This window comes from Mastacembelus armatus, chromosome 18 (assembly GCF_900324485.2).
Source record: "Mastacembelus armatus chromosome 18, fMasArm1.2, whole genome shotgun sequence".
Lineage (NCBI taxonomy): Eukaryota > Metazoa > Chordata > Actinopteri > Synbranchiformes > Mastacembelidae > Mastacembelus > Mastacembelus armatus.
The window spans coordinates 3,825,369-3,839,293 of NC_046650.1; the positions used below are offsets into that span (position 1 = coordinate 3,825,369).

The 13,925-nt window shown below is 38.7% G+C and overlaps 1 protein-coding gene across 1 annotated transcript in view; it reads right to left on the reverse strand.

The window, feature by feature from the left end:
* The window catches only part of nrxn2b (neurexin 2b), a 368,462-nt gene that overhangs the window by 265,523 nt on the left and 89,014 nt on the right, over positions 1 to 13,925 (reverse strand). The window contains exons 8-10 of the mRNA XM_026328570.1: positions 11,770 to 11,889; positions 10,032 to 10,413; positions 8,569 to 8,759 (exon numbers count right to left, since the gene is read on the reverse strand). Coding sequence (XP_026184355.1) covers positions 8,569 to 8,759; positions 10,032 to 10,413; positions 11,770 to 11,889 — 693 coding nt within the window. The remainder of the gene's footprint in view (positions 1 to 8,568; positions 8,760 to 10,031; positions 10,414 to 11,769; positions 11,890 to 13,925) is intronic.

Below are 13,925 nucleotides of genomic sequence, written 5' to 3' on the forward strand. Positions count from 1 at the left end.
TGCACTCGGGAGACATACTATCTTTATTCTGCTCCACCTCTGGTGAAGACGCTGGCCTTTGACGAAAGAGGCAGGTGAAGTGGAAGAAAAAAGAAGGGAAAAGTGGGAAAATAGCACAACCTCTGAGTACTGCTATAGTAAATTGTAATGTAAGACAGGTTAGTGGGAGAAAAAAGCTAAAGCACATTGCTCTATTGCAGCACTCAGGCTACCTAGCCCATCATTTATTGAACAAGCACTGACACTGAGCAGAAAAGTAGAGGGGGCAATGGAGGACATAATAAGGAAATGAATAAAGAAGCAAACCCAATAATTTGAAAGTGAAGGTGACACTTTATGGCACTCTGTGATGGGCTTATACATATAGGGGGGGGGGGATTTATATCTACAACTTCACATAGCATTTAATGTTGCCATACTGACTTATTAACAACTTTCACTTGACTGCAATAAAAGAAAAAGTAAAGTCCAGTTGATAAGACAAAGATATTATTTAACATGTGTTTATCTGATGGCGTATGATTAATTATTGGTGCAGGGATGATGAAATCAACATCAACAAAAACTGGTCCCAATGACTTCCCCTTCTAAGAAGCCAAAGAAACTGTTTGAGAGATTAATACTATCTGAAGTGAGGTTGTAATCCAGTTATGCAGCATGTGATTTGTTTAGTTATTACTATGCAAATAGATTCAGGTGCTGTTTTGGCAGATCTATATTAAATTGCCTTCTCCCTGTCTGTCATTAACAATACTACACTGTGTGCAAACTGAAGCAGTATTAAAGAGGAAATTGATTATACAGTAGAATAACAAGTTGTAACATATCCTGTACACACGTATGACTTTTGCTCTTCTTTCTTTGCAACATTTGATTTAAAATAAAATCCTACTTCCACAACTGCTCAAAATTTCTGCTTTCAGTGAGTTTCAGAAACTTCTTTTTTCCTGATCTCCCCGATTAGCTTCATGAGACACTTGCTACGAGAAATCTTTCAATAAGTACAACAAACTGCACTACACTGGCCACACAAATAACTATTTTATTCAGATTAAAGTAGAACAAGATTAATTAATGCAAAGACCAGAAGAAAAACACACACACAGACACCAGTTTTGCCCCTACTATGCTCTATCTTAAGTCTTCATATTTTTACCAGTGTTAGACTATTAATAAAACTGAACAGAAGTATAACTGGCTGCTGGACTTATTTCTTATAGGGAAAGAAGAATCAAGTTGTAAATGCTTTAAAATAACTTTAAGCTGACGCAAACTATGGAAAACATTTGGAAATGACTATGCTATATGGAAATCACAGCCTAATGCTGGATTGTGGAAGTGCTGTAACGTATATGCTCTTTAATGCTGACTAGATGCCACTAGGTGCTCTCTTAAGGCTAATACTGTTTATTATTCTGAAGATTCCAAGGTTAAGGAAAATTTCGGAAGAAAAATCCATCCATCCATCTTCTTCCTCTTATCCGGGACCAGGTCATGGGGCCAGTAGCCTAAGCAGGGATACCCAGGATTCCTTCTCCCTGGACACTTCCTCCAGCTCTTCCTAGGGGACACCAAGGCGTTCCCAGGCCAGCCGAGAGACATAGTCCCTCCAGCGTGTCCTGGGTCTTCCCTGGGACCTTGGATTAGCTTGGGATATGCCCGGAACACTTCCCCAGGGAGGCGCTCAGGAGGCATCCGGAACAGATGCCTGAGCCACCTCAGCTGGCTCCTCTTGATGTGGAGGAGCAGTGGCTCTACTCCGAGCTCCACCCGGGTGACCGAGCTCCTCGCCCTATCTCTAAGGGAGCGCCCAGCCACCCTGCGGAGAAAGCTCATTTCAGCCGCTTGTATCCGAGATCTTGTCCTTTCGGTAATGACCCAAAGCTCATGACCATAGGAAGAAAAATGTAATGAGCATTTTCAGTATTTTGCCTCTAAATTATTATTTTATTTATTTATTTATTTATTGCCTTTTTCTTGGAGGCTGAAGTAGAAATGAGGTCTTGAAATTTCACCACTGAATAATGTTTTTTTTTTCAGTATGATTACATTACTGTCTTGTCCTTCACTTAATAGATCTGCACTGTCCTCGTGTTACTGTCACCCCAGAGATACACATGTTAAAGAATATTCACGACACAGTGCTATGATCATCTTATAGAGAAAGGTAGGAAGAGACAAAAGGAGAAAGGCCCCTTGTAGAGACATAGCAGGCAAAAATTATATATGATCTTAACATTATGACTACATATAATACAAACCACTCTTAAACCAAGGCAAATGAGGTGAAACATGCTAATGGGCACCAGCAGAAGAAAGCCATCAGCTCAATCAGGCAGGCCTTTCAGGTTTGACTAGCACAGGGGACTCCAAAATTAGCAGACAGGAACCAGCAGGCCAGAAGCACTTACATCTTTCATGGTTCCCAGAAGTACAAGGTCTTGTGTGGACAGAGTTTAGGTGATATACAGTGCTTAACAAATGTACTAGACCACGAGTCAAAAAAAAAAAAACAAAAAAAAAAATCACAAATATTTTACTAACCGGTCTAACATGTCACCATTTTGAACAGGAATAAGGGATTTCAAATTGAATTCATGTTTTTATACCCAAATTGGGCTAGCACATTGGACTTCTCCCAGAAGTAAAATATTACTCATTAAATGCCTTTTTCCTTTACAGATGCAAGTAAGTCATTGTAACTGGGCAGCTGAATAAAAAAATAAATGTGCTCTACCATTTTTTTTTCTGTCTTTCTTGTAACAGTCCAAAATTCATGGATAATAACAGTTTAATTTTAGTATTATAAATATTACTGTGACTAAAGCGCTTGCACACACTGCTGAATTAGCCATTACAGAAACATAAAAACTGCTAGTTTGAGGTAGCTGTGGCACAACCCTTACATTGGATGGTGGTCTAATAAATTTGTTAAGCACTGCAAAAAAAAAAAAAAACTTTAGCCATTATTATTCCATTCAATTCTTCTGATTTTCTGCTACAGTGTTGAGACTAGTTAGCCACTGCTTTAGATGGCCGCGTATAAAATTGAAGAACTACTGAATATGCATAGCCTCTATCTGTTGACATTGTAACGTAAAGGGAGAGCAGCTCCGATGTGAATTATTTGTAGTATGTTCAGTTTTATGATTATCACTCAAAATTTAACATACTTGTTACAAATAATCAAACATTTGCTCAAAAATACTGACAGTGCTATTAAAGATATTTAAGGGATATGTTTCAGTAATAACACCAGCAACCAAAATGCCAGTTTCATAGTGATCATTAACTTGCTGCCAGAAAAAAAAAAACACTGATCATCTTACAGCATTACAACATTTGTGGAACTGAAATCCAGAGACCAGCTTCATCTGAATTGGCTTTCTTTGGGGTAGTTTGTACTGTCCACTGTGAAAACTACAGATTTATCACTTGGACAGTGTTCAGCCTTGGTGGGGAGAGGTTTAGAATTAGTGCTGCACCTTGTCTGCTATGAGGCATGAAGAGGTTTTTGTATTGTGGCAGGATTAGCAACTAGCTTAGCTTGGTTTGTCAGAAACTGATATTAACCAGAAAGAAGAAAGAAAAGCTTTGGGGTGATCAAACGGCTAATCTCAATTTTACTGCTGGCAAGAGCAGAGCTCATTAAAATGTGTGTACCTGTTTGTCTTTCTCTCCTCCTGTCTCCCCTTGCCAAACCTCTGTGTTTTCAATTTGTTCTGCTTTTGTTGAAAAATGGAACATATTCAATGTCATCTCTTTACAATTCTACACAAGTATGCCTCATTAGCAACAATCTTCAAAAGAAAGGGACAGGCACTGTTTGAATATGGTATGCCAAATTATTCCCCCTCCCCACATCCACTCAACCTGAAAAATGCTTCATTAATGTTTTAATGTTTTTTTTTCTACTGTTTTTATTGCTCATTTCCCACCACTGTATTTAATAAGGACATTCATATCAGTGCCATTGTCATTTTGCCATAGTAAAGCAGGTTATTCCCCTTAGGACAATTAATGTTTGTGTGTACTTCCTCTTCCACATGACCAACACTGTTCACTTCAACTTGAAAATGCAGGATGCAAACAGAGCACAAGACAACACCAGACATGTCACAGATTAACTCTGAAAATCCATTGCTGCAGTTTTCAGGTATAGAACAGACTGATCACAGATTACTCATGTCCAACACAGCTAATCCTTCCCAAAATGTAGACATAGAATACCTGAGGTTTTCATTTCTTATGTCACATGGCAGCAATTGACAGTTTATTAGATACACTAAGCTAAAACTAACACAGACAAGTACAACACTCCTGCGATAAATTCTCCTTTCATAAAGGTGATAATTTTCAGCTTTTTCTGAGACCGTTTCAAAGAGGTGTTGATACAACTGTAAAATAGTTTTGACGATGTAGTCTCTGATATTGAATTGTATTGTGTTAATTCTCTATATAATGCAGTACAATTCAACAGCAGCACAAACTACTACATCCAGAGTGATCATGCAACTGAATCAACACCACTGTTGATTCCAACAAAAACTGAACTCCTTCCCCCTTGACGAGGATTTATTGTAGGACTATTGGATTAGATTGACTAATCTGACTGAATACTGATTAGACACGTAGTACCTAATAAACTGCCGACTGAATGCATATTCTCAGTGTGTTTTTAGAGAACCTTCAGTGATTAACCTTAAGTGTCCTTGGTTTATGGTGCTATGTTTAGCACTAATGAATTAATGATTGATATATCATTGTTAAATTAATTGTGATACCTTGGCATAATTAACATAAACAAATGGAGACAATTAGCCTCTGCTCACCCCATGTGATATTGCTGGTTCGAGTGCTCCTCAAAATGAAGATATCATATAAACACTGCTTCCTGTCACAAAAAGGATTCTGCTCATTGTCCCTGCTATCTTTCCTAGAGGACACAAGGACACTGCTACTTTCTGAGTGATGGTCTTTGTTTCTTTATATAATAATATATACAATTAAAATGATGCCAATAATACCTGGCAAGTCTAAAACATGTACTATTTGTATTGCAGTTAAGAGCTGAAACATTTCACATCACAAATTATGAAAGAAGCAAAACTAAGGCAGTTTGAGCAGCAGTATTGTAAATAGCAAAACAGTCCTCACAATATGAAACAGACGGATGCTTTTCTACAGAGACAGAGGATGTATTTAATGAAGGAAAGTGCTTGTTCACTTTTGATTTTTTTCTGTGATAGTTAACATTTCAGACTTAATTTGTGTGAATGGGTAAGAAGCTCCACCCTTACTGCTCCGTAAATAACAAACCTCTCCTTCTGCTTTTAAGGCTAATTCAAAGCTGTGTGTAATACTTTCCATGCCAATCACAAATTCCAAATAAGGTTTGTTATTTTGGTATTTTTGGTAGTGATATTTTATCCTATTAATCACAAGACCTTGTTTTCCTCTTCAGTGGTATTAGCATCATACTGTGAAGATTTCCTTGTATTTGATAAGATTCATAGTAACAGTGTTGCACTAAAATCAACAAGGCTACTGCAGAACAGAATATAGCAGTAATTTTCTATCACTGTTTTCTACAGGTTGCCAACAGAAATGAGAGAGCTGTATTTCCCTGTATTGTGTATGTTCAACATATCTTCTGAGACTTGCATTCACTATAGACAACTAGACCCACTCATTGCTATCCTTGGCGATTAGTGCTGTTCCCTCACCATACTTTAGCTAACAAAGAGGGATGCCTTGAAGATTTTTTGCTTGTCCAAAAAACAAAGAATTGGAAGACAGAGCGCATGAAACCCATTTTCCCCATTTTCTCTGGGCAATTACACAGATAAAGCTTGGAGAATTGGGTTTTTTTCTTTGAAATGCAGGCAAAAATGGTGTTAAAACAGAGCAAAGAGATTGTGAGGAATAGCTTATTGTTGCTCTTTCTTTGATTTGCCAAGCTCTGCTCAATTGCTGAACAGTGAGAAAAATGTACATAGCATGCAGTAGTCTGTGCGTAGGCAGAAGTATAAGGGAAGAATATTTCTGACTACCATGTTTGGTAGTATACAGTATACTGTATGTGTATGTGTTTGGGTCTTTCTCCACCTGCACACATGGTTATGTCTGGTGCCTTCTCCAGTGTTTATGACATTACAGTGTTTGGGCTGTGCACGGTGTTTTGCCAGGGGAATTGTCACAGCAGAACTACAGAGCAAGGTCTGAATGCCCAATTAGACAAGGGAATTGCGGATAGAGACATCTCTCCCCCCAACTAAAGTCCTCTGAAGCAAGATTTACAACTATTATTCTTCCCACTAGCACTGAGCTGCCTCAGCCTCCATCCCCTGCAGGCAAGAGTTGTTCAGATAAAGAAAAGACCCCTGAAAATAAAGAAGTTTCAATCACAGCATCTAAGAGATTAACAACACAGATAAAGGGCTGCTCTTCAGTTGTGTATATTGTGTTGATTGGGCAAAGTGGCAGCATTTGGCTTCATTTGCGACACAAATCACTCAGTATACAGTAGACTGTCATTTGGAATATGCAGATAGGGCCACTGTCACCACATGGCTCTGGGGAGGGCTGAGGAATCATGCTGGTGCACGCTTGGTTGGTGGCATTTTAGAAAAACTGTCTATTTATCACACAGGTTAAATGAGGGAACACTAAAACCTGTTGTAATGCTTGAGGAACACTGTTTGCCCCAGTAACAGGAAAGCAATGTTGTGTGTTGTGCAAAATGTGATGTCAGATGAGAGTAAGTGTCTCCAGGACACATACACAGTGGTTTGTTACGGAGCATTACTGTTTGATCAGAAAAGATAATGCACCACAATAGCAAATGGTGGGAGAGTTTGAAGACCTGGATGACGTCCTGGCTACAGTGCAGAGCATCGTACAGCACCGTCAACATAGAAGCATGTTTCCTTAAGAAACACAGACTGTCTCTTAATGATTCTACAGTATCTTAGAGTTGGCTGCCGGCACTCTTTGCCACAGCCTAGACCGAGGTAATCAATCAAACACCTTCTAATTAAAGACATCAATTACTTCACCTTACTGCACCAGATCGCCAGATTAGATTTACTACAAAGAATGCATGGATGCGCAGGAGACTAGGTTTACCTATCAATCAAACAGTGCCAGATAAATACATATTATGCTATAATGCTATACATCAACAACTGGAAAGCAAGCATTTACTATATATAGCAATTACTGAATATTCCACTGACATGGCAGTCTTGTGCATCAAATACACAGACAGTGTGACTGTTAAATTCCTCATCCACAGCATATGTGACAATAACATAACTGCCCATGCGAATGAGGCACTTTATTTGCATTTCACCGTGACATTTTTAGACCAGACTGCTAATTGCAAGTCTAATGACTGAGGCTAATGTGTGTAACACAGCAAAAAGCATACTTTCATTCTCATACAACAACTTTACACGCCTTTTGATCTTTTGACTCCTCATAGCCTTCAGTGGGCCTGGGAGTTTATAGTGACTTCTGATGCGTCTTAAACAACCCGCGGCACCCTCAAGCGGTTTCCAGACTCTGGAATATGACACAGCCAAAATCAAAGTGAATCATCCAGAACTGATCTTAATATTAGTACAGACGCTTGAAAGAGTTTAGTGTCTGTGATGTTACCATCCATCCTCTGTTGTCCACTTTCATCAGCTTAGTATATTTCTTCCACATAAGTATCTGTTCTTGTTTCGTTTTGACTCTCTACTTTTATTTCCATGCTGTCTCTCCACAGGCAGCCTCTCTTCAAGCATCCAAATAACATATGTGAGAACCTGACTTCTGGGGTCTAAAGCCTACAATTACCTGAGTTTACAGTCCCAGTCTCCCAGTAGACCAGTGATACCTATTCACATTTAAGTGCCTTGCAACCATGGCTATTATTTCAAGCTGATTCACGAGGGCAGGGTATTTTAAAGTCAAAGAAGTAAAGGTGTCTCCATCAGAAGATAGTCATCCTAAGTGCACCAATTGCGACTATGTTTTTGTCCATTAAGTAAAAGCAAAAATTAATACAGCATGGAAAAAGTGATTAACTATTATTATAAAGTGTAGGATTATTTTTTCACCTTGGTGTGCAATGTTGGATTTAGGTCATATTGGGTTTAACTGGTAAAGGTCACTGCTCTGTTATTTTCCTGTTGCGGTAAACCCAACATCTTCAGAAAGCGAGGAGATCATCTGTCAAAGTTAAGAGAGTAGGCTAGCACAGATGTTGCAGGATTTTGTAAGTTTGCTTTCATGATGACAGTTGTATTTTTGTCAGTATTTTAAAAATAAAATGTTTCAAGACCTTTTTTAGACACACCACTAGAAAAGTAAAAATTCCTCAGTGACTAAGAAAACCAGTGGATATACAGTGGACTTATTCTAAAAGCCTGTGTGAAACTGGGGCTAATTTAGATGGATTTGAGCTGGCATGTGTTCATGGCCACCTTCCAACAACACTTAAGAGACAGACCAAGGATGACACAGTGGTAATGTTTTCTCTAAAAATCTATCACTGGACACTGAGCAGCCTGCTGTTACCTTTGAGATCCAAGTTGCGGGCTCCATTGGAGTGCTGAGTAACGGTGCGTGAGTCGATCTTTAGTGTATGTACATTGTTGGCGTCCCGGGACACCACCACATTGTGCCACTGGTTGTCATTAAGTTGCTTGTCCGAGTTGCCCTTCATGAGTGACGGCCCGTTGCCAAGATCAAAGACATAGTGAATGTACCTGTGAAGAAACATACCAAGTAAAGAAAATATGAGCACGTGTCTGTCTGGTCATTATTTCCAAACTAGTTTAATTGCTGTTCTTGAAGGAAAGAAAATCAAACTCATGGTCACAATGAGTCAGTCAATTCAATAATGATAGTGCTTTTTTGGCTTCACTCGAGAACTGTATTTTCTCATCATGATATGTTTTCATTCTCTGACACACACTGATGGCCGGTCACAGTAAAAAGGACTTCTAATTGTCATAATAAAGTGATCTTTGTTTCTAACCCTTTCTATTCTCTTCTCTGACTATGAACACATTACTGAGAACAATAATATTGGCACTTAATGTGTCTGCACATAAGGCCTCTTAAGGTTCCTTTATTTACTCTCTGGTTTGACAGGTAAATATAGAAACCTGCTTATGTCTAAAAACTCCTGTTTGCCCACAGACAGACACGGTGGCACAATTTCCTCCTTCACACAAATGTGGCTGTCTTTTGTGTTTTGGGTTAAGGCTATTATGGCTGTTTCATTCAAGGTATGTGTTGTTTTTTTCCCTCAATTCCAATTCTTTTATGTAGCCTCTTGTCTTTGTGTGGCAGAGGCAGCAGCTGAGGATTTTCTGTTGTAACAGTGCTGAATATAGACCACAAGAGGAGGAGTGATTCGACCAAAAGCCTTTTCTTTGATAATTATGAACAGCATTTAGGGTGATACAATTCACAAGTCAAACCAGTTTGGTTCAGATTTGTACTAGTGTTTCCAAGCCTTTATAGAGTATTAGAAAAATATATTCTGCTCACTGTTGCGCATTAACAGTTATCAGATAATGGATGTTAATACAAATAATCCAGACCTACATTTTCAAAGCAGACAAGAATACTGCCCAGCCAATAGTAACCTGCATTATGTGGAACTCACTGCTGAGCTTTTAAGACCACTGGTTATGATTACTTACCAGTATTGACTAAAGTCACTTTCAATCAGCTAACATTTCAATTTCTGTTTTGCTTTCCTATTTGGAGCAATGATAGTTGATAATTTATTAGATTCCTCACTGTATTTCACATAGTGTGCTGCTGGGTTAGATTGTGCAGAAAATTGCTTTGAAAAACAATAGATATTACATCACTATCAGCACTTGGTGTGCCTTAAGGCTTTCATGTGTTTCCAATGGCAGATTGCAGAGTGAGAAACAACCCAATTAAGAAATTACTTTATTTGTCATCTTTAACTTTTATTTTCCATTAATTCAATCAATTACCTGAAATCACACAGAACTCACCCTTTCACCAGTTCCACAACAATAAAATCGCTTCCATCTCCAGAGTTAAAGAGAATTAGGCCATCAGGCGTGGTGGTTTTGAACTGAAAGAAGAGATGCATGGAGGCATAAGCTTGTAATGTGGCTAATGCTAAGTAGCTGCCTTTTGTTCGAAACGTCACTGGGTCTGCAATGATGTGGCGCATGCCAAAGCGGGCGTTCAGCTCGCAGTAGGAGATGTCCCCATTTTTACACTGGTCTAAATATGGCACCCCATTGAAGGTCAGGCCCTGGAGATGACCAATGAAATTTGAGGGCACCACAGATATGAAGCGGCGTTCAGTCATGATGCCAGTCTCAATGTTGTGGAACTCGAGACGAGTGTGGGCACCAGTCATCTGACCTGGAATAGAAGCAGAAGAAGAAGTACTTTATTAGTCCCCAAGGTTAAAGTTGTTCAATTTAATATTATTTAAATTATATTAATAGTAATTAATAAAGTTAATTGTAAATAACATAGTAAATTATATATTTTATATAAGTAAAATATAGTAAATAGTGGAATACACAGAAAAAAAAAGTTTTAACTTAGAATAGAGAATAGAAAAAAATAAGATAAACTTTATTAATCTCTGAAGAGAAATACAAAATGGCAACACAACATTACAATACAGTCTGATTTATATTGAAACTGTATATCAAACTGAGTAACTGTAATATTACTATAATATTAAAATAGGTTTTAATGGGTTTAACTATATTATTGAATATCTGCATTATGTTTATCAGATCTTAAAATTGATGTCAGTTACTTAAAACAGTGCGTGCAGTATGTTTTTATACGCATATGCTCACTAAGTTTGATCCTATTTTCTAACCTTTGAAAGAAATTATATGAGCGTAATATTGTAGAAAATCTCTCGTTACTGCTCTGCTCCACAATTTATATCATTTTCACTAGGAGATGTGGAGTAATGAGCTTGGCAAAGTGCCGATTAAAATTCCTTCCCTGATGAAGCCTGGCCGCAACAAAAGAACTCCCTAGGAGCTTCCTCCTCTTTCTTTCCCATGAAACAGTGTGTGAACCAGTCAGAACTTCACAGGGTCATTCCTTGCTTTTGGCACTGGTGTGCCCACTCTCTTTTCTTCACCTAGCTCACACCTTTATCCTCACCTCTTCCCTCATGCTTTGTCCTGCCATCCTATTGCCTGAGGCCACAATACTGAGAGCCTGTGACTCCACCACATCTCTTGACCTTTCATTCTTCACTTGCTATTTTCTTAGTAGTTGGCAGAAACTGTTTCTCTGTACTTCATACATAGCTGTTCACTCAGTCACTAGAAGATTACAAACCTGCCAACATTAGAACAAATTGTTCAATATAAATTAGATATATTTCATTTTTTCAGCTCTTCATATATTTGTATGAATTTGCTATGGGTGCAAATAGCTTGTTCACCAATTGCAACTCATTGTGTGTAGGGTTGAAGACAAAGCTGGGTATTCATTTGGTGAATTAACAAAAAATGACATTTGACAAAAAAAAAAATATATATATATATAAAATATATATATAAAAAAAAAAATATATATATATATATATATATATATATATATATATATATATATATATATTTTGTGTCTTTTTTGTTATACACGTGGACAAGTAATACATATACTTATAAAAGTATTACATGTGTATTACCATGCCCCCCAGATTCCTGCCCTGAATGAATCCCTCTCCCAAACATAACTAACCTTCCACTGTGACATTATCCACAGACAGCTGCAGGCTCTTGCCTCTTCGAACCACCTTCACCATGTGCCATTCATTGTCGTTTAGCTTCTGCCCCGCAAACAGTATCTCAGGTCCTTTGCCTGTAGTGGGGGGAATTCAAATCAAAAACAGTACAACAGGAAGAGTGTGTGCGCCTAATCAGGCATCCACACAGAGTTGATACAAAGTAGGTGACAGAGCTATTGGAGAAAACCTTTGTGTTTGCAGAACACATTCACAGCATGGATACTGGAAATAAAAGCCATCATATATCTGGCCTGACAGACTGTTAAATAAAATGTCTTCTCAAGTGCTCAGTATTGCAGCAGGATGTCATTAACAACAGAAGGACAAATAAGACGTAGCTAGCTGACAAGGTAGATTAAAACAGGCAGCCGATGATGACTGGAGATGCTGTGTTAACAAACATTATATAAATTTGTGCTCTGTTTTCACAGAGCACTTCAACCATAGTAAGGTGGTGGAGCTGATGGGCGAGACCAGACGGCTCATCCCCCAAACCACTCTTCTCCTTAATTCCCCCTTTCCACTTGTCTACTCTCAATTCCCTCCTCCTATGCTTGCCTCTCTTGTTGCTGTTCTGTCTCCACCACTGAAAGGAGACAGTTTGATGCAACAGCATATGGTGTTGCCAAAGTGCTTATTAGAGACATATTTACATAAGCATGTGCAAAGTGCAAAAAAGCTATTCATATCCTGCCAGTGACAGAGCTTTATGACATCAACATTAGAACAAATTGTTAGCATGAGAAAGTGACAGAGGGAGAAACAGCACAGATCTTGATACAAGCATCAGTCATAAATGCTCCACTTCAGTGCACCAGGATCAGGTGTTGCGGTTCATGGCTAAATTCATAAATTCACTCTATGATAAATTCATTACAGCTGTTTCAAAGCTTGAGGATTCAAAATAGATATAAATGGGTGGGAATGTTTGATAAAAACAAAAGGGAAACTGTCCCTCATATGACTTTGGAAGCTAAAATGACAGCCTGGCAGAAATAGGCATGCACACTGCCCTGACATGCAGGTGAAGGTAATGGTATGTATAATGACTGATGAGAAAGGAGGAGGAGGACTCTAAACAGCAATATAATAAGGTGAGACACCTTGCTGGCATGAGGGCAGGCTGAAATAGCAGAATGCCTGAGGACACTGGTCACTTCCATTAAGCCACCTATTGTACTCTGGGCTTTTAGGCAATTCTGGAGTGGTGGAAGGACCATTGGGTCAATGTGGCTGGGAAATACACATCAAAAGACACTGGCTTTCTTACTCTGATAGATTTGTTTATTCCAGATATAGTATTAGAAATCCCACTGCACTGTCAGGATAATGAGCTCTTTTTCGACTAGTTGGTTTGCTGGGTGGTGCCTAAGTGTATTGGGCCAGGTCCTTGAATAGATGATATAGTACAGCTAGTAACATAAAATACTACAAAATATGATTATCCCCTTCCCAGTAGTGTGTGAAAATTTTTAATAGAGAGGGAAAAAAAGGTCCCATCCATTGATGGCACCACCTGGCAAGAACCCTCCTGAAAAAGTTACTCCTGTTACTTTTTTATTTAATTTTTTTTCTTGAGATTTTTGTCTTCAGCCACATGAAATTGCAGAGTGACTCTCACATGTTAAGGAAACGAAAAGCAAAACCTCCTGCATAGATGCAATGGAAAAAGTGTGGATGGAAGTTGCCAGCAGAGACTTTAAAGCTGCAACAAATATAGACAGGAAAAGGTGGGGAAAATGTAAATGACTGAAGATGGGAAAAAATAAGGGAACCCTTGAAAAGAACAAAAACCTTAGAAAGTGCAACATAGCGGCAGCAGAGTCAGAATTCTGATTTAGGAACATAAAAGTTAGAAGAGTCTAGTGCAGCACAAATGAATGGGAATGTCTACCCCTTAGAATACAGTCCATGTAATATTTATGTGGCTTGGCCGCTACAGGCCACAAGAGAGCAAGGGCCACTGCTGCACCATTTGACCATAATATCACTAACAATGGGGGGCAAAAGATATATATATAGTGCTCTGGCTGGGCTAGCCAAGCAACAAAAAGTTCTGGGCAGAAGGTGGTAAAAGTTGAGCCAGGGACCCATAATGTGGCAGGAGCAA